At 39.8% G+C, this 22,665-nt stretch overlaps 1 protein-coding gene across 5 annotated transcripts in view; it reads right to left on the reverse strand.

Moving 5' to 3' along the window:
• LOC122395770 overlaps positions 1-22,665 on the reverse strand; it is a 124,736-nt gene that overhangs the window by 33,975 nt on the left and 68,096 nt on the right. For all 5 annotated transcript variants that reach the window (XM_043393619.1, XM_043393617.1, XM_043393616.1 and 2 more), the window contains exons 8-16: positions 19,275-19,535; positions 13,398-13,723; positions 12,389-12,941; positions 11,326-11,750; positions 10,418-10,547; positions 9,593-10,060; positions 8,458-8,628; positions 6,731-6,868; positions 3,767-3,872 (exon numbers count right to left, since the gene is read on the reverse strand). In XM_043393619.1, the coding sequence (XP_043249554.1) occupies positions 3,767-3,872; positions 6,731-6,868; positions 8,458-8,628; positions 9,593-10,060; positions 10,418-10,547; positions 11,326-11,750; positions 12,389-12,941; positions 13,398-13,723; positions 19,275-19,535 (2,578 nt within the window). The remainder of the gene's footprint in view (positions 1-3,766; positions 3,873-6,730; positions 6,869-8,457; positions 8,629-9,592; positions 10,061-10,417; positions 10,548-11,325; positions 11,751-12,388; positions 12,942-13,397; positions 13,724-19,274; positions 19,536-22,665) is intronic.

Raw genomic sequence — 22,665 nt, forward strand, 5'->3', positions numbered from 1 at the left:
GCAATTACCAAATATAGACACACTTATGCACGAGTTCCTAAAACCTGAGAATATTCGTGACACAAACGTAATAGAGAATCGTTTCGATTCAGGTGTGGGTTAGGTCAACGATTTTAATTTAGGTCGAGCAATGGCTAAGAACATTTCTATGAGAAACATATTCCGCGGAAACAATCGCCAGCATACTTTTCAATTCTCGAGTAATAATCTGTGCTCGATTTCACGAGCATGGACCGTTTAATTATAAACTTTAATGGAATAGAAATTTAACTATTTCCTAAATAAAAATGTCGAACAACGAGAATAAAGTATAAGCGACTGTTCGTCCCGTTGCTCGTGAAACAAAAATTAGATAAAATGGGATAAAAATAAATAGCTGTAATTGGATTTATTCGTTGTCTCGACGTTCGAACAAAACGTTCTCCATTTCAGCGAAGGATTTACGGGCGGAGAGTTCAACGCATACGGAAGCTTACGTACAGGCATCATCCGGCAGATTCTTCGCGATAATCTCCTGGTACACGTAACAGGTATCCGGTGCGTCTTTCCCGACAGCGCTGTCCGGTTTTGCAAACATCATCGCGAACCACGATCAACAGTTCCTTAACTTCTTAATTTCCTCTCGAGCCCGACAGTCCCGCTAACTGGCAATTCGATTTGCGTTCGTACGATCGTCTCAAACGCGGAAACGGTCACAGGACACTTCCAACTTCGAGTTGCGACAATCGCCCACGTTTAACTTGACCGACCGTTACGTTTATCGAAAGTCTAGCTTCGTTGGTCCGCTTTGGAATTAATTCCGATTTACCGAACAATTCTCGACGAGCAAGATTTCGCGTCTGTCCTGTAAATGCATTTTACGGGCTCTTTCGTTCGAAGCAGAACTTTATAGCTTCTGTGGAGTACGTATACTTGGATCTGTACGCTAGAAAGCTGAAGAGATCTTAGAATTCGGAAAGGTACACAAGAAACTTGAAGGAGTTCGTTTCACATTATGAAGACACTCGAGGAGAATACATGCACTTGAAAGACGGATATAAAAGTGCTCGAGAAGGGATGATAGAAATGTTCGAACAATTGGAGGGGTGTGGGAGGTCTGGTAGTCTTTTCCTTTTGTATCCCTGATCACTGACGGTGCAAACACTTGGACCACTAAGACTCGTACGGTTTGTTAACTCGGTTGATCTCGCTTCACCGACGCGTTGTTCGAACGTGGGCTCGTCTAAACGTCAACTGGCACGCGTGGTGGCTCGTGGGATCAGCTGTTGGGGGATTCGAACGTCGTCGGCTAGGCTCGCCGGGAGGGAAACTGGCTACTGAGCGAGAGCACGCGTCCGTAGCGGACGATTCTGGTGCAAATCGCGACGACGGAGACGGGAACGACCGAGTATCGGTTCGTGCGGCTCCGTCGACCGATGCTTCATATAAGGTGAGACTCCAAGGTGCACCACGATGCACTCGCGAGGAGCGTGTCCACCCACGTGCGAGGGGCACCCACACAGCACGCGTTCGAGCAACGTCCGGATTACCGATCGCGATCGATGCCTTCGCAGAAACCGAGAGACCGTTCCCCGTGTTTCTCAGCGAGAAGCGTTTGATTCACGCTGCGATAATGGTTCGTTGACTTCGACGGAAGTCCACGGAACATTTACCGGACGTTAGATCAATGGTCGAACAAGAGACCTCGAAACAAGAAGCGCTTCCAGATGAATAAAAGCTTTGCTTTTTTATCTTTGCATCTTACTTTTGTTCCATCACGATCTTCAATTATTATTATCAACTAGATTTATGGAGCACGTATTTTTATCGGAATCCTCTTTGTTATTAAATGCATTAAAATTCGATTTTTGTATCAATTTCAACGTAAATTGATTACATATAATATTTAGAAGTCTTGAAAATTCTCTGAGTAAACTTTCGTGCTTCGGAAACAATTATTTTTCGTGCTTATGATGCAGTATTTAGGTACACGGTGCAAAAATGAAGAGAATAGCTAGCGAATGGCTTTAAAAAAATGTCATGCTGCAGGCAGATAAATGCTGTAAAAGAAAAAAGGCAACTATAGTTGAGGTAATAGTGTTCAAGCGTCTTATATTTAATATAACGAAACGCTGCGATTAAACTAATCGAACGTAGTTGACAGAGATTCCGGCGATGATTTTATTTGAAATAATTCGCAAATAATTAGCACCGATAATTACGTTCGCGACGAAATGGATTATTGTACAATTTGAAATCAATTTTAAAAGAGTACAAATATGACGATTGAATAATGACCGCGAATATTTAAACATTACGGTCCGTCGACAAAATAATATTCTCTACGGGTGAAAAAATAAACACGAGAATAATTAATAAAAAGCCACAACACAGTAGTATTTATTACATAATAATTACAATGAACGTGTACAAAGGTAAACTAAAAATGAAAATACTCTAAAGGTTCGTTGCAATCGCGTCGCAACAAAATAAAAATAATATGAAAGGCATTAATTAAAATACTGTAAACGTGTGATATTAAAAAATTGAATATCAAACTCGTACGAAGCGTATCGCGTCGAAATCGCGTTCCCCTTGCATTAATTTATATAATAATAGAATTAGCGCAAAGGTAACACGTGAAATAATAAATTTCTTAAGAAAATCCGTTGCTTAACATTCGATCAAACGGTTCCCTTCTTCGATAAATAATTTAACGTTACGAGGTAAAACTGCCCTTTCAATTGATTCAAAGATAACGTTATATCACATACGATTAATGCATTTAAATATTCGACGAAAATAGACATCGATGTGCAAAATTAATTAATTACCGAGCATGCAAATAATCAGTTCACGACTCAGGCAAATTTATACATGCACTTAATATTATATTTAATCTCTAAAAAGTATTGTATAATACACGTTGCTCTTGTGCGCAAGCCATTACTTTCGAATTTGTAACATTCGATGTATGCATTAGAACTTGGAACGTGCATACACTTACAACTGTAAATGTGCCACGTATAAATTTTATTCACTCAACATTTACAATTTACATATTAAAGAACGATAGAAGATTAACTATACATTGTAAACGATTTCAAATGCATACATTTCTCAAGAGCACGGCCTTATGAAGTACGTTGAAAGCAAAAATGCATATTCCATATGCTAATACTTGCACATCAGTCTTTATAAGTAACTTACACAATTATTTACACGTCGGTGTCTGAAACGTCGTTTAACTTTATCAGGCTTAGAAATCTAAATACTAAACGAATAGGATTTTTGTTACCACTCTTAAGGTTACTAGAAAGTGTCGCATAAGTAAACGGGGAAATACGATTTAATTAACATTTCCTAGTTTCGAAAACTGACGCCACTTTCGATCGAATATTAATACTTTTCGTTCGCAATTATCTGCTGCAACGTCTCCTCGATATTTGAATAAAAAAACCAAACGACGTTCGAACCAGCGTAAAAGTAACGTTCGAAAACAAAGCTGATTTTTAGTGTTTAAACGAAAGCATCGTGAATTTGTTCGGTAAGGATTTCAACGAAAGCGTTGAAAAATTAATCGAAACATCGCACGATCGGAATGATAGAATACTTTCTCGCTCCGATTGCCTCCCTTTATGGGATATTAAATACGGAGTCGAAGAGTTTTGATTCCATTAGGAGAGAAGCAGAAAGACAAGTCCGCTAAGAGCAGTAACTAATACGGCGGTTATGTACGACAGCGATATAGAAAGTGTTCGACGTTGTATTTGTTTGTTGTACTCACCACGGACTTGTTTCATATATTTTTCGCTTCGGAATGAATTGCTCACGGACTCCAATAGCGCGTGAAGACACCTCAGATTCTCTCTACACGCACGCTCGACTTCGGTCTACAACAGAAAAACGTAAGTCAGAGATGGGGAGAACACACCAGGCTACGTGTTCTTTCAGCAAGCATGCGGTACCAATAAAGCCCATAGAAATATCTTTTTATGCACAATCGAACAAGAAATTATTCAATTCTATGTTATCAAAGTAATAATAATAATTTCTTATTCTCATTTGGAATACAATTTTTTTCCAAAGCCTGCTACATTTACAAACCTGCCAAGTTATAGAAAATATCGGAATTTTGTTTCTTATTTATCAAAGTTAAACGTGTTCTTAGAAAATAATATTTATTAAGCTAGTTTACAAAAAATATACCTATCTTTACATTTAATAATTTGTTCTTACACTGAAAATATAAATCACTCTGTAACAGCATATATTCATACACTTAGTTTTTCATTGCATGCACATGTGTACTATATACGCTTTCGAGATTCTGAATGTTCTAGAGCAACAAGATACTTTCGAAAACTCGTCCGGATCTCGTGAAAAACTGTCGACTCATTTCGACTCGACATTTTCATTTCATAAATTCAATTTTGATATTTAAATATATTTCATGCAGTCTATTGTTTCGAAATCAATAGATGTCTTATTAATTTCAAGCACTCAATCTCTCACTTTTTGAACTTTCATTTCTCAACCATGCATTGAAAACGATAAAAATTATATTTATTTAGTACAAACCTGATTTCTATTATTCCAACACTCAAAACCAATGAAAATAAGAAAACCACATTACAATTCACCGAACAAGATTCACAGTCAAAGCGTTGCATTGAATTACTGGAAGCCTGGAGTGTTATTATTGTATTTTATACATCGATTTTAACGTCGTTTCTGAGTCAGCGTACCAAGTCAGAGACATAAATACTAACTCCAATCAGTATTTATCTTGGTGATATGTTGATACAATCTGTGAAAGCGGGATTCGGACAAAGCAGCGGTAAACATGCAAGCAAACGTCATTGGGCACTATATTTTTATTTTTGATTAACCCACGCAATGTATATTCACAACTATAGTAATATACAAGTGTGTACGAGATCCCTAGAATGCTTGAAAATAATTATTATAAATTTTTAAAATTGTAAAAGGTGGAGTGAAAATAATATATCGACGGAGAAAAATTCCGGTTGTTTCTATAAAATTTGGTTCAGTTTTCATTACGTGCGCGTCAAAAAAGATAATATGACCGACCAATCACGTATTAATGTATAATTATGCCAATCGCAAATATCGAATGATTGCACGACATTTCTTGTAAGGATGAATCAGGTGAACGACCACAAACACACAAAATGAAAAGCAACGTTTTACTCGTATTAAAATAAATGCGTTTAATATAAATAATTTTATTGATGTCCACTGTTTAAAACGCTCGAATATCGTTCATTAACATTAAACCTACCACGACCGGTCACAAACGCGTATTAAAAATAGTTAAACTTCGGATGCATGCAGTTCCGAAACTACTAGTGCTTTATCCATTTTTCAACCGCCGTTAGAAGCGGCAAACCTTTCCCTTTAATATGCTTTTTGAATTTTGTCGATAGGACTTTCCGTTTTCGAGATATCATCGTGTAAAGACAATCGTAATTTTTAAAATTCCGCTACGCCTGACTCTCCGCCTTACGAAAGCCTATTAACGCGTATTAAAAATATTAAAAACTTTAGACGCTTACAGTTCCTAAACTACTAGTGTTTTATTAATAAATGAGCAATCGTTAGAAGCGGTGAACCTTCCCCTTTAAAATGGCTTTTGGTTTTTGTCGATCGGACTTTCCGTTTCGGAGATATCGAAATTTATGTAAAGGGGTAATTTTTCTAATTCGACTATCTCTGTCTTCGTCTAGCGGAGTCGGACCTCCTTGTCGCACGTGCGTGGTGCTGACCTACCCCACGTACGTGATTCTCGTGACCTAGTTTCGGCGTAGTATTTCCAAGAATTTACTACGCACTGTTTACTATCTACGCGAGCGAGATGAATGAACTCGCGCGCGCACAACAAAACGTAAACAAACCCTAGCTCCTAAACTAGCCACCGCATCGACGCGAAACTAAAAACGCTATATCTCCGGAACTAATTATGCGCTATCGACTCGTACAAACGCTCATTTTAAAGGACATTTCATCCCCTATCCGATCACTATGCCTACTACTATAATTTATGCTATCTTCTATGTTTATTTTGACATTTACTTTGACGCTCGACTTGAAACAAAAATTGTCATATCTCCGGAACTAATTACGCTATCGACTCGTACAAACGCTCATTTTAAAGGACTTTTCATCCCCTATCCGATCACTATGCCTACTACTATAATTTATGCTATCTTCTATGTTTATTTTAAAATCTACTTTGACTTATGCATCCAAATGGCATACGAATTAATATACACGAATTGTCGATATATTTAGTGCTAAATAGAACAATATATCAGTATACTATACACTCTATAGATAAACCTAAATTCTGTTCTAAAATATACATAAATTAAATATATTACAAATAAAAGTAAGACTCAACGTCAATATCGTCAATGATAACGGTAAAAATAAGGAACTAATATATTATTTTAATACGCGAAATGATCGTACAAGCTCGTGGAAGGAGACGCAAAAGCGTGCAAACCTAATCAAACTTTCCGTAGTTGCCCGAGACGTGGGCGGTAAAGTTCAACAGAAAGGACTTCATGCGTTTGCACACACGCACGACATTAGTAGCAGTGCAAACAGTTATGCGATAGAAATTGAAAGCAAACTTGGTGATATTTTTCAGGAAAGTCTCAAGCAACCTGTACAGCTTTCTCGCTATCAAGTACAGAAGCAGAAACTTTTCTGGGGAAATACGTACGCAATCCTCGGGCATTGTCCCGTCGTTCGACCTTAAAAACAGATTTTCAGCGAACACTAACTGCGACTGTGACTTTTCTACGACATTCCGAATGTCCTCCACGTCACTGTCGCTGTCTTCCGTGGTATCTGTGATTTCCTGTAACATATGCAAAACACACGGTCGTTAAATCCGTTCGTCGCTTTAATACGTTACTCGCTAAACGTTAAAAAACATTCTAGACACGATTAGAAATACATGATTCGTTAAAAGTATTCATTGCATGCAACTTGAAGGAATTTATCACCACTGTTTAAATATTCAGATACAATTGTTCGTTAAGATTGGACTCACTGTTGGCCAGATTGTTTAATTTTATTCAGAGTTAAAGAAAACTTAAATTGAAATTAACTGGGATATTTCTGTCGAACAGTTGCGTATCACTGATCGAAAGATATTGAAACGAGGCAGAGAATTTAACGATGCTTTCGTTGCGCTGGTACCAGTGGCGCTCGGAACGTGTCTCGACCAAGGACGAAAATTTCTAAATCTATCATAGTTATCTGAAGCGTAGTTAAATCAAGATAACGAATTGATCGTCTTGCATACAGACTCGGTGTTTGTGCACACGCAACGATAAGCGTTTCGCATGCTATATATCGTTTAGTATCGCGTTAAAATGAAATAATTCTAATTATGCTCGGCAAAACATAATTAGTAACGATATTAATCTCAATGTTTTATTATGATGTTGTCTAGAAGAATAGAATTTTAATTAAAAATGTTTTAAATAATAGGACGTGTATACTTTTTGTCAAGCTTTAATATATTATTGGTATGAATATGAAGTAAAAAAATTGGAAGAAGTTTATAGTAATTTCTGATTTGTATCTACCGTGAAATCATGCTTTGTCCACTCGACTGCAAAAGAGCTTTCGCAGCGTCTATGGCCGTAATTACACTCGTTTACCCTCGTTAAGATATCATCATTGCAGAGACGCATTCGTCTCAGAGGACCCTTGATAAGAGACCGAGAGATTCGACCAAGAAATATATTACGCGAGAGATTCAAGAATAAGACTATGTCCAAATAAATGTCACTGTTTAACGTGAAATCGCAGCGTTAATAAAAACTAGATAAATAATTTACGTTGTACTGAAAAAGAGATACGTTCGAGCGTCACTGGTACAAGTTAATAATTCGATGTAAGATTGAAAGGTATAAGGTTAAAAAGTAAGTCTTTATAAAAGTTCAGATTCAATTCGCTATTTAATTAAATTACGTCGAACAAAGCGAATCAATTGACGTGAGGACTAATAATTATTAAAAATTGGTAATCCTTCGAGACTTTTATTTTCATATAACTGAATTATACCATAACGTAAACAAAATATTAAGGCTAACGTAACTACAATACATAAACTTCGCTATAGTCGTTATTAAAGATACCTCGACACATTAAATCCACGATGCATCGAGATTAGAAGATCCTAACGTATAACGAAATTTACATGAACACTCGTGGGAATAATATACACTACTGGTTTATTTCTAACATAATGCTACTTAAAATTTTTGCAATAATACCTTTTAAGGAACCATCGAAACGATACAGTAAAAATAAATATATAACAATTCGGTGGTGTTGTACGAAATGACGAGGAAATCGCATGCAAAAGTATAATCTGTGGCGTTACAGAAAAAATACGGACATCTGATCGAAAAAGAAGAATAGAATGGAACGTACATGGTGCATACGACTTCTGGGCAGTGGAGAACTAGTGGGAACCGCGCTCATACTGGAGGCACAATCGGACTGACTATCGAGGAAGTTTCTGTAATCGTCTCCAAAGTCCAACAATCTTCGAGCCGTTTCTACGTCGGGCGCTTCGCTGTACGGCTCGCTCATATATTTTTCCTTGGGAAAACAAACCATTAAATAATCACAAATACAAAATAAAGGATAACAGCAGTGTTAATTCAAGCATTTAATCGAACACAAATCAAAATGATTAAGGTGGTGCAATCAATGTTAATAAACGAAGTAACGATATCCTTGATTTTGCAATATCATAATTTAGAAAACCCAAATGGTAGTTTTTATTATTAAATGAAAAACAAATTCACATTACCATTTGGGTTTTTTTAATTTGAACGAGGTTCATCTCGTTTCAGAAATATTAGTAATTTCATGAAATAAAATAGTTTGATTAGTGTAATTTAATTAGACTTTAGGTAGCAAGAAAGATACCAGAAGGAAAGGAATAAACTTTTTTTTTTGGAATGGTTTACTGGTAATGTTTTTTCACTTTCTCTTTAAAAAATGATAAAACGTCTCATTAGGCAGAGTGAAATAAACTATACGCTTCTCTGAACAAAAACAAATCGATCATCCCATAAATTCTACAAAGTTTCTTCATCCTATCAGAGAAAGGTATTAACGCTCGCGTTAGTCTTATTCTCAATTATTCCAGGACTTTGCATAAAATGCATATTCAACGAACGAAACGAAAGCTTTGCTTCGTAAAATCGTTGAGATACAGTAGAACCTCCCGTTATTCAAACGTTCTACTATACGAACATGCCCTATTTAAACACGTATGTACTACTACAACGATTCAAGCTAATTCTAATCGTCATAATTTACCGATACCAGAAAAAATATAAAACGATCTTTAAGGAGGTTCTATTAAAAAAAAATAAAAATATTTGGATCCTATTATCTTTTCTGAAATATTTTCTCGGTAGGAGTGATCGAGGTTCCACGTCGCCAATGAACGGAGAAAGTAACCAAAACGAGAAGGGATGAAAAAATGTGCGATGATAATCATAGGTTCGTAACGCCTGGCGCGAGTCGGATGTCAAAGGCTAAACGTCGTTACCTGATAATTATCCCAGGCTTGCTCGGAGAACGAGTTGTTCCCGAGACTGTTCATCTCCACGTCGCTGTCGACGTTCAGCTGCTGATTGGAAAGCTCCTTGATGGTCAGCACGTTGTCCAGGAGGTTGTCGTCGTACGCGAAGCAGCCGCGCGTGCAGTTATTGCGTTGTTCCTCGCCCTCGGTTTCGGACGTGGAAGCCACCGATGTGCAACAGGGTAACCTGAACGGCGGTGTCGGGTCGCTGACTATCGTCCTCTCCGATGATAGCTGCTGGTGGGCCGTGCACCCCGAGAACGAGCCCGATTTCACCAACGTCGTCAAACGTCCGTGGCAATCCCTCGAGATCGTACGTATCGAACGACTTCCGCTCATCTTCCGCGTCGAACGTTGCTGATTCGACGAGCTACCGTCGCTTCCGGCGGACTGATTGGCGTTCACACCCTCCGAGCTCGATTCGCTCTTACGACCCTAAATTCCCAGACAAGGGTTCCAATTATCCAAACATGCAACCGCAATTTTTTCATTTCATATTCGAAACGATCCTCGATGCAGTATAAAAGAAAGAAAAAGATTTTTAGTACTCGTACTGATTTAGTCTTTTTTCTTTTTTTAAAATTCAAAGCTTCTTCCTCGCTATGTACTACGCGTTTTACTTTTGCAATTTAGATGGTTTTCTTGTGGCGATGTTCGAAACGACCACGAGCTGGTGGTTGGAAACGTTAAACGGAAACGATAAATGTCATTTACGACTGCAACGAACGTTACCGATTCGATTACAAGATTTATTCCTAATAACTTCTTTCCGTTCGGTGGTTTTTTACTTACCAGAGTCTTCTTGCGAAGTCTGCTCTTCTTTCTGCGCAACGAGCTGTTTCGAACCACGCGGCCGTCGTGACAGATGATCGACTCCTCCAACAGCGTAGACGTCGAGTTGTTGAACGATTTGCGTGATCCTCTGCAACACGGAATCGGAGAAATCGAAACGCGTTCGAGTCAATAATTCAACACGAAAGTTCGCGTTCGCTGCATACATCGTGAACAGTTATTCGTCAACTAAAACTCTATTCCGAATATGCAGAAACACAGATCGAACGGATAGATGATTGCGATAGACAGTAAAATACAAATTAACGAAATTATTTTACACGTTACGACACGATAATAGATTAGCTACACATTCAATGACGCAGATTGTTATTTATATCGTTGCAGAATAATTTACTATTGACCACGAGTTTCACTTAAGCAACCTTTTGCAATTCCATTTAATACCAGAGTGTATTGATCCTGTATGTTATATTGATATTACGACACGCGTTGCTTTGATATGTAGAAATTAATGAATTATCGCTTTCTTGCTTGGAACGTAACTTTTAATTTCAACGAGATGCGTGCATAATGCATTGATGGACGATTCGCGCTCCTGGCTAGGGCAACGTAATAAATCATGCAAATATTGGTACACTCAAATTTCGACCTACACCAGAGTTGGGCAAATAAATTCATTTACAAATTAGAACGTAATTTTGTTAACCCTTAATTGGTACTATGTATCCTCACACTAGTTAAATTTTAATTGAATTTTTCTACAGATAAGAAACTAAACGAATTTACGATTATCAGAGAATTAAGTATGGTCGATTCTGTTCTGCTAGAAGTCTGTAAACGTTTTCTCTCAACACCCTGTACGTTAAAGGAGAAAAGGAAAAGATCGTGAACGTTTCTATACTCACGTAGCATCTAGGGACACGGACTTGGTCGGCGGTGTAGCAATTAGCTGATGGAGCGCCGTCTCGGAGATGGAGAACTGCGAAATCGGGTCGTTCGTTTGATTTAAACTGGAGTTGTTTCCGATCTGCGAGATACACGAGACGCTCCACGGTCTGGGACCGTTCGTTTTCTGCTTGGAGCGCATCACGACTTTCGGCGTGCTCGAGTCCAGCATCGGATGCGCCTCGTTGATCGGCGTCTTGTCGGCGTCGTCGAATATTTCTTGCGACATCGACTGGGACGTGCAGCCAAGTGCACCTTCGAATCGACGGTAAGTTGCAACGCTGCTCTGCAGATCCTCCGACGAGACCGACTGTCTCTCCCCGTCGGATTCTTCTGTCGTGTACTCGCCGCTGGCATCGCAGCTATCCAACGGCTGTAATTCACGCTGATTACAATTGTTACGAAACGTTGTAATTCCCCTTAGCCCTCGTTAGAGCTGACGCGCGTCACGCCACCGAACATTTGCAAACCGTAAACGACCGAACCCTTCTCGTTCGTCACTTTCAATTTTACTCCTTTCGGGAACATTTATTTTTCGTGAAAAATCAATTTCTAAATCCAAGTATCGTTCAAAATTAAGCCCACAAGCAAAGAAATTAAATACACCACAAAATGTTAGAAGGAAATACTACAAACACGTATTCACATAAAAATAAATATTTCATTGAAGAACGTTGCTGAACAAAAATTTACTACCAACGATATTTATAATAATATTTCAACTTTCCAATCGTGACAAAGTTTGGCCGCCACTGCGAGCGAATAAAAGGCTCGAGGAGAAAATAGCATTCCGCCGGGTGGCGAAATTATTCACAATCGAAACCGAAAGGCAATCGTATATCTCGCGCGAGATCTAACGATTTATTAACGCGTTAAATTCCATTCGCAGAAGGACGTCGGCTAAAGTTTCCCTCGATCCGAGCGTTCGATATCGAACGAGGCATCGTCGCGTCGTATCCACGCGCCTCGAAAGGCAATCGTCGGGTCAGCGGGTAAGCAACAATAGCGATAATTACAACTTACCTGTGACGTGGATCGTCCTTCGTGGCCGCGCGCGGAGTTCAACTTCAACCACTCCTTTATTCGAGCATACTTGGCTCGATGATTGTTCGTTATACCCTTATCGTCGAGAATGAGCTGGGGGAACGTCTTGGGCACTCCCGCGCGCCTCTCCTCGCTGACCAATTTCTCTACCTCCTTAATGAGCCTCTGGATGCTCGTCTTGTCGTTTCTCGTTTCGTCGTCACTGTCTTTCTCCTGCTGAGAAGACGCGTCGGTTTCGTTTGAAGTCTCGTCGACGCACTCCATCCCGACGCCTTTGACGGTCTCCTCTTCGGTCGTTTTCGCGGCTACCTCGCCGAGATGCCCGTTTCGCGGCGTCTCGCCAAAGTCGAGCCGCACCAGGACGTTCGTTTTACGATGCTCCTGGACGCTGTTCATGTTCGACGACGTGTACGTCCACTCCTCCTCCGACGAGTCGTCCGCGGCGATCGCCGCCGCCTCCTCGTTCTGCTCGGAGTCGGTGTCCAGGTGTCTGAAGTAGAACGTCGCGCAGTTCTTCGACTTACGGTCGGACCTGCACCAAAACCTCCAATCGGTTAACCACCAAAGGTACAGACATTTTGACCCAATTTTGTTTTAACAGCGATAAAAGTAGTCGAAAAAATAGTTATTATTATTAGAATTCTTCTTCAGAATTTTGATCTTACGAGTCATTACTGTACAGCGTCAAACGATCGACAAATACTGTCAGAGTATTTTAACAAATCTCGCCAACGTACAAACTTATCGAAGAAGAGTCTAACGATTCTACGAATAATGTAATTCCAAAAATAAATAAAACACGTGGAATAAATTCATTTCGTACAAAAGTTTGCTTCAAAGAAAATCGACTGAAAGTTCGACGATTACGCATGGTATGAAGTATGACTTGGACGATGCTTTACGAATTTTTTACGGCGTCGAACTCCGAAGAATTTCAAGCAACGCACGTCGAATTGGCTCGAGATAAAAAGCTGATAAGGGATCTTACGTGTTGAAGGAGGCGACCTCCTCAGTCGTTCTACGACGTTTCACTGGCTCGTTGGTAGCAATATTGCTATTCGATTGTTCGACGTTTCCGGGTTGTCCGTCGATTTGATCGCAAGATTCCTCCTCGATTGCCGTCGAATTCGTCAACGGCACGGTGTCGGGCGTTGGTGGCATTTCGTCCTCTTCGTAATCACTTATAGCGTTCTCTTCTATATCGCCCTCCTCGCCCTGATCACCCGAAATGGACGCGATACGATTAACAGTTTCGTGCGTGTCCTCCACTCCCGCGGACGTTGCGTCCATCACACACAACTGACACAGTTCATCCTGCAATCAGATGTTGTAAAACGTATAACGAGAATTGAAATCGCGAAGATACTCTACCCGGAAACGCTGGTCGAAACTCATCGATTCGAAGCAACTCGCGAGCCCGAGTACTATCTTTAGCAAATTCTTGGTCGCCGTTTTCGATAGCGAAGCAAAACATCGAACCTCGCGTTTAGATCTGTTCGTTACGACTGGCGACCTCGACGGTCGAGACAGATCGTCACGATAATTTTCCACGATAAGAAGTTAATTATCGATCAAGCTGCTAACTGGAGCGCTAACTGTAACGCTGCTAGGATTCCCTCAAAATAGTAACAGCAGAATATTCCTCTCGATGGACGCGTGACATCGACCAACTCAAAAATATGCTGTTTCCATACAATTTTCACGAGTGTATTATGTATTTCGTTCCATAAAGTAAACGTCGAGGATCGAGGCGATAAGAAGACAAATCTAATCTCGATCTTTTTTTCCATGCGACGAGTAACAAATTGCACGTATGCAAAAAGGAAAAGGCACACATCGAACCTCGAACAGAGTACTAAATTGTTGACGGGAAGTTAGAAGCGCTATCTCTTTCAACAAAAAAGCTTGTCCTCGAGAGCTGTAATGCACGAGTATTATAGCGTCTTCGCGGCGTGCGTGTCCGATTCGTTTTACGCGTGCTGCCGGATCTGGCTACGTGCTGTACGAGTTCGTTTCGCGGCAGATTTCTTTCCACTTAACACTTTAACGTCCGCTTGTTTTAGCCAGCGTTTAATAGACGCGTTCGAGCGCGTACGATCCATCGCTGGGAGCAAAGAAATTCGTCGTTAGAAATCGGTCGAGTGCCTGGCGATTTTAACCTTTCGACGAATGCTTAATGCGACTTAAATGAGACGAGACGAATCCAATACGATTACAAAATTGCAATATTCGTACGAGACCTTGGCGGTCACATTTCTAATAACCATATTTCTAGTATGAAAATTCCTCTAAACGTAAACTAACACAGTTCAGCTACGACGTTTCTTAATGGCAAATTATTTGCTAATGTTTGCTATTTTTGTTTGAAGTTAAACAGAACCAATATGTTACGATTTACCACTGTCAAATTTTAATTGGTATTGTATAGATGTTTATGGTCGATTGTAAGAGATATTTTTAAGATAAGAATTTTGCCGTTCTCTGGAAGGTTCCCGTATGTTACGGCGCGTAATACAAGAGGCCTGAAGAGGTTAACGGTTCCCAGGTTTTGGGAACGAAAAGACACGGGTGTAGTAGGACATCCGGTAGTAAAGTGTTAATGGTCTCGGTGGTAGCCTGCGAACGAACGCTGTTCGACCAGCATATTATTTGTTGCTCGACAAAACGAAGCTTCGTCGCCTATGAAATTGCTGGTGACGCAACCGTGACCGGCTTAAAATTTCACATTCTTTCATCGGGTGAGCATTCGAAGCACGGTTACCCGGAGAACGCTTACGTTCGATGCATTCGCGCAGCGAGAACGACGAAAACATTCTAATCGCCGCAAAGCAAGAAAGACTTCCACGATTTTCACTTCTGCGAATTTCTCGAGTTAAAAAGTTAATAACAAAATTAATGATACATTTTTTTTCTCGAAAGTGCGTAGGATTTCGGGGATATGTGTATTCACAAGAAATGATTGCAATTGACTCAAATTTTTTCCAAAGATGGCCGAACACCCTATATAATAAAACCAACAATCTCACCGATATTAAATCCACGCATCTACCAAAATAAAAATTCATCTCATTGAATACGATACATTCGATAAAAAGTAACTCCAAGTATACCGTTCGAAGATTTTATAAAAATCTCACCGATATTAAGTTCAATTACGTATCATTAACGAGATTCTTTCTAGGCGCAATAATATGGCAAGGTTAACGAAGCACATTTTCCAAGCATTCCGGCGGCAAAACTCGATTTCTGTCGGCATATCGTAGCGAGAGAAAATCGTTTCTTGCGCGCGTGGTTTTCACTTTTACAAATTTGAAACTATCTGACCGTAATAAAAGGTGGAACCGGTTTCTTCCGCCAAACGGCGCCGAAGCGATCCTCGAAAATATTGCGCGCGCGTACTTAGAATCGATTTCTTTCGCGAAAACAACGATAACTTTCCGCGTCGCGTAAGAAACTGGTTTCCGAGCGTATGGGGATAGGAACATTTGAAAAATATGAAGCTTCCATCGTAAAGGGTCGCTGGGCGATGCATAAGCGCGTTCCTTAACGTCACGTACGCGTAATTACGCGTCAATTTAAATTTTTATTTTATTTCGTGCCCGGTGAATATTTCAGAAGGTAAAAGGCCCCGCGGTACTTTCACCCGCGGAGTTCTCATTCCGCTCGAGCAGAGCAACGCGCGCGAACAAGAAAGATTTTCGAGCTTCCTCCGCGGCGGAAAGAAAAAAAAAACGTTGAAAAAAAATTACTCGAAAGAAAAAGTACCGGTTCGATCGCGCCATTCACGATTCGCCTCTTCCTGCGTATCATTCTTCCCGCCATTTTAATAATTACTAAGCCCGATATCCCCGTACCGGCGAGATTCTCTTTCCGAGCGTTTAATACTCGCCAACGAGAAGCGCGTAAATACCGATTCGATGGCCTGGATTTCGCGTCAGAAATTATTACCGTCTGGCTTCGTACCTTGACTCGATATTCTCTCGCTTGTTCGATAATAATGAAACAATTTTCTGCCACAAAGGAATTCCACGGGACGGTCAAACTGCGTTGCGCGTCAAGCTCGTAAATATCAATTTGGTGTCCCCGTTTCCTCTTTAAATGATACAGGGTGCGGCGGGAGAATTATTTCGACGGATTATGAAATTCGATAACCTTGAACTTATGCACGCGCTCTCCCATAAACTACAACGGTTCGTAAATTTTGGAAATTCCGTGTCGATGAAATAAACGTGGAAATTTATAGATTATTGCGTTCATACTCGGTGAATAAAAAAGGGGGAATCCAATGACTTTAAAGCGTGCAATTGTTGAGGAATTGATAGAATTTTAACATCCGTATTTTATGCTACAGATGTAAACATTTGTTTTTGATCAATATTAGCAACAGAGTTATAGCGTTTGCAAAGATTTTCTTCATTTCGTGCGAATTCTCGAGAGAAAACTGGGACGTTAATTCGAACATAATTTAAGGGGAATAAGAGTTGGCTGTTTTTTTACGATCCATGGACGAAACGAGTCTACATCCTCGTAAATCAATTTCACCTGGCCGATAAAGAGACGGAACGGAAGGAATCGCTGTCGAACACGCGCGGTTCCCCGTAATAAGATTGTCATTGCTCGCGAACGATAGATCATTCGCGCGGGTAACGTGTGACGAGCAGCGTTACACAATGAGCGGTCGATCCACGCGCTCGATCGACACGATAGACGTTCAAAAGAATTCATCCGCAACGGTTCACCGTTTCGTTACTTTCTCAGCCGAGAGACGAGAGAAAACGAAGATGCGTTAAAAACAGAAGCTGGCAATATTCTTATGCAGTTAACGATTTCGATTTAACCACAGAATACAAACAACTTTTGTTATTCGTTCAATGAAAAATACAGTCTGAACTATAGTACCGAATTCTGTTGCACGTTCGACGAATGGGAAACCGATCCAGATGTAACTATTTGTTAGCGACACGTGTCAGGGCCAATGCATTTAAGGGAAGTTATTTTCGGTTTCAAAACGTTTGACCATGAAGTTAACTAGTTTGCAGTTTAAAAACCAAGTTCTCATTGATAGGGATCCAAATTTAATGATCGAAAGTTCTAAAAGAAATACAGAGAACTTTCTCGTATCGATTACCAATATACTCATCGAACATTTTCTCTATTTACTAATGTTCGTAGATGTTTGAACGTGGAAACGTTCGATCGAGTGGCCACAAGTTCTATCGAAACGTACCACGAGAGTTGCAACGTGCTATTCGAGGCAGCCAGGTCGACGGATCAAAGCGATCACTCTTATTCTTGGAACGAAACAATGGACCCTAATAAGGATCAAGCTCATTTCCATATCCAGGTATACCTTGGGTTCGGGATCCATACCGTTAGTCCGTTTTGGCGGTGTTCTACACCTCCGAGAGAACGAATCGTACCACGCAGAAACGAAAACTGCACAAGGAAAGGTGGATATTTTCCACTCGCGAATGGCGAAAAGCTGTGGGGGCACTTCGCGCCAATAAGAACGCTAATTGCACGTTCCGAGAAGCGACTACAGTTATTTCAATTTGGATTCTGGAATCACCGGGCGAGGGAGTTCGAATAGGGAATTAAAACGTAAGCTGCGGTTTTCTCCTTTGAAATGCATTTCGCCTCTTCCGCGAAGCCATGCTCTTTCGAATCGATTAGTAAACCGAAGATAAGTGAACAGTGTAACTTTGTTCGCGAATTATCGGTGCAACGCTGCGTTTACGACAGCCTTCGGACACTGTGGGAAAAGAAAACAGTTCGATGCAAGTTTCGTACGAATCTGATAATAAATTGTGTCTGTTAATGTTAAAAATTATCTCCAGTTTACTCGGGACTGCTAAAAACTTTGTTGTATCCTTCTGGCTACAAGTTGTTCGTTTCAACTTTCGATCGATGGCGGTACACGTGGGCACAACGAGTATACAAAGTATGCAAGAGGCTTCCTTCGCGCTCGAAATGAAACAATGGCTACATAATAAGGATTAACTTCATTGCCATGCTCAGATATCCATCCTCGTATTCGAAACGCCTCGCAATCGTCTCCCAAACTGATTTGGTAACGAAGTATTATTCACCCGACACGAAATTGTAGCGATTACGTTCCGTTGCACAAGAACTATCCAAGCCTTCGCTCCTTAAGTAGCCCCGGGTACAATCACTATAGAAATAAATCATTTTAAAATATTCGCGTATCTCGATATCGTTTCAACACTGATCTATTCAATTTTGCAACCCTCTTTTGATAATATTACCTCACTCACTGTGTATAAATTATTAAATACCGAACATTCCTATTTTTCATACTAAAATTTCGTGCAAATGTCGAGGACTCGAAGAACAGTCAAGATTTCACTAAATTTCATTCGCAATTAACCAATTAGAAATGTTAGGTACGTAAAGACTCACGTTCCAATTTTAAAACGAATCAAGCATTTTTACTTCGATCAACGCCATCATCAGCGGGAATTGATCGTCGAGAGCGATGGATTGGACGCGAAATTCCGTCGTGGCCGGGACGGATTCGATGGGAAACCGTGGAAAGAAACCGGAAACGGTAAGCCAAACATCCAGCAAAGTTCAGCAACCGACACTGGGAACGAAGCGAGCAAGGCACACCAAGAGCGTCGACCGAACCAGTCACTTTCAATTAACCGAAGTTCCTCCTCGTCGCAACGCGTGCTCGCACAAGAACACCATTGTTCCGCAGGGACAGAGTTCAAGACGCGTTGCCATACCGGTTTCACGGTTGTACCACGCTCGTTCCAGACACCCTCTCCCGCGGTTCTCGTACCACGGAGAAAATCGGTTCCAGCAACGATGTTGTGTGTGTGTGTGTGTGTACGATACGCACCTCGAAGTAGGATCCATCGCTGATCGATCGATTCTCGGAAGACGCGTCGGTGTCGGAGAGATCCGCTCTGACCGTGGCTGGATCCTCGTAGTATCGCGATCTCGCGGCTCTGTGGTGTTTCGAGCGGCTCGAGCGCGTCGAACGTACCGACTGACTCGGGGATTCCCTTCCAGAACCCCGTGATTGTCTGCGGCTGAGTCGAGGCTGCTTCGTGACTGGCTCCTCGTCGCTGTCGCTACTGCAGCGGTAAGGCACAACGTTCTGAAACACGAAATCGCCGAATCACTTTATCTGATAATCCTCTCCATGCCTGCCAGAGGCGTAGACCCTCATAGCTCGAGGGGGGAACCACTCTTATGCCTTCGAAAGAAGTACAAATTTTTTTCTTAGCTCTTTTTAACCACCGGAGGCCTTCAGAACCGAGACTAAAATATATTTATGCGAGATTCGCCAAGATGACAAAGTTACGAATATTTTGGTACACTGGGAATGATTGGCAAAATGACTCTTCAAAGAAAATACTGTAATCTTTTCTACTAAATTGCAAGTGGCTCGGGTCCAAAATTATTAACCGTTTGAGCGCCAGACGCATTCATCCTATTCACTGCCTAAAAGTGCCAATTAGTCGGGCCTCTTAGCTATACCGAATCGAAATTCATAAGCTCATAAGCTAAGCGAGTTGTTATTAAAAAAAATTTATCATCTTCCAGATGTATCGGTAAAAAACCTCTTGATTGATTATATTTTATTTGCGGCAACAGCAATTATTTTAACGAAATAAAAACGAAACCTTCGGTAAAGAATTTCGTTTTAAATTTTCGATTAATTTTTCTAGGGAGATTGACCCCCTGTTTTGTACTGGTTCTTGGTCTCGCATAACACGGTTCCCTGCTATTTTAAGAACCTAAGTACAATGTTATGTATATCGGGAATTTACACGAAGGTACGATGTATGGGAATAATGGAAAATGTGTACAAAGTTGTGGCGCACCTGTGCCAACATCTCTTCTAATTGGAAAATAAGCTTATAAATTTCAGTTTGTTTATTAGTCTACACACTTACTAACTTAACGTTTTGGATCTATAGATTTAAAAAATACAAACTTTATCTGGAGTAACACGAAGGTTACGAATATTATAAACGCAGTTATAAGGAATTATGGGATTTAGAAGCCTTTCAAGAGGGCTCCATATACAGGGCCGAAACGTCGTAATCAATAAAAACGTTTGGACAATTACTCTGAAATACCAATGAATAAAACCTCATTCCCCGGCTTATGCAATTAAACTAATCACTAAATTACAATAGCAAACTTTATCACGGTATATACAATTTAAAAATTTTACTATTTTTCTTTAAAGAGTCTTTACAACAATTTCTAATATTTTTCTCTAGCTATTATCGTTAATGTTCGAGTAAAAAATCCGGAAAGAAACGTCATTTTTTAGAGTTCTCGAATAGAGGATCCCTTAAACCGATCCGGTTATACGCGCACGTGCTTTTCGAGTCTCTTTGTTTGAACCGGAGCAGGAGAATTCTTTGAGAAGGCCTTGAGGTATTGAATAGAGGGTTACCACCCCAACATCATAAGAAAATTACTACAAAAGACGTGCCATAAAACAGTGGTACACAACCTTTTGGCTATCGTGTCAAACAAAATAAAATAAAATCTACTGCGAACCAAGATGCAAGAATTTCTAAAAATATATATATTCCTCTGACGATCGATCGTTAATTTCTTACAAATCCTCCTTGTTTTACGCCAACCTTCGTAAAACGAAACTGCACTGTAAGAAACTAGCTTCGGAGGAAAAAATTAGTGGAGCAACGCGTGTCCACAAAGAGCGAAACGATTTTTACGCGGCATCGTTCTTATTCTCGATTCAACTAATTTTACTCTGGCCTCGGTCCAACTAACATTTTTAGTGAATTCGTATAAAACGCTGGCTTCCTTCTTCGCTCGAAACGCGCTGTCCACGGTTCGAAAAATTCACGCAGCGTCCCGAACGAACAAAAAACTTCTGTTGGTCGCGCGTGTCAAATTAAGAAACGAAAGTGACAAACGAGAAAGCGAAATTCAATGTTTAAAGATACTTTGTACTCGAAATTAACACAGATTTCTACTTCGTCGAGTCGAAAAACTCCATTTCTTTCCTTTGCATTTTCTGCAAATATGTACGTTTCTAAATATACAGTTTAAATTTTATTAGAAAATTCGTGAAACTGAAATACTGACTTCGGCTGAAGAAAAAATTATTTTTTCAACGTACACGGATTTTCCGAAGAATCTCAAAATAATAATGAATATTTTTAAAACGATTAACTACCTAATACATTAAAAACGAAATACAATTCTACGGTATTAATATTAGAATAGACAATAATAATTGCAACATTGAACGTTACGTAAATACTTCGTCAAAGTCTTTCACATTCGATAAACTTACACAACGCATATTATTTCAGGAAAAAGGAACTGCGTTCGATCATCAAAAGCAATCATTTATATCTTTTATAATTCTTGTATTTCTTTATCCTTTATTACGCGATAAATAAAATTTATACAACAGAGTTACAGTTACGTTCGAAGTGCGTCAAGCTACGATGGATTTAAGCAGTGCTAAATGGAAAAATGTTGCTCTTTGATATATATTCGCTTTATAATTTTCACCGGTTGCACTTTTAAATTAATTAAACAGGAAGATAGTGAGTGTAACTAAGTTGAATTCATTGAGGTTTCTGCTTGTGTATATAAAAAATGAACGTGGCGACGAAATCAGATAAAAATATCGTACGAATAATATTGGGAAACATCAGATAGCGTGCTTACGTGCCATGAAAGGAAATCCAACGAATAAGATAAATCGAGAGGAAAAGGAAAGAATTCGTAACAAAAGATTTTAAATTATGGGAAAACGTATTGTTTTCTAATGAATGTAAATTTCAAATATTCAAATCACACGGTGGGACACTGATCTGGTGAAAACTTTACGCCGACGTGGATGCTCGTAACTTACGAAGTAAAGCCCACGATGGAATAATGATTTGGGCTTCCGGATTCAGAGAACTCTCGCTTATCGGCGATAAAATCCATAAACATATGTATTTGAATATCTCGGAAGGAAATTTTTTAGAAAAGTTCGAAGAAACTAAACCTTCTATGATTTTTATTCATGAACAGAGTGATAGTCCCAAAGCATGTAGCGTTTGTTAATGAACTGAGGTATAATACTTTGTACATACTTTGTGGAACTCTACCACAAACAGTAATCGATCAAAGTATTTTTAAAGAAAATATTATCGGACACTTGAACATATCAAAAACGTTTGTCTATTATTCTTTTATAAACCATTCCTGAAGCATAAAGCAATCTAGGGATTATACAAGCA

Source organism: Colletes gigas, unplaced genomic scaffold (assembly GCF_013123115.1).
Source record: "Colletes gigas isolate AHSC1104 unplaced genomic scaffold, ASM1312311v1 Colletes_gigas_Sc00006, whole genome shotgun sequence".
Taxonomy (NCBI): Eukaryota; Metazoa; Arthropoda; class Insecta; order Hymenoptera; family Colletidae; genus Colletes; species Colletes gigas.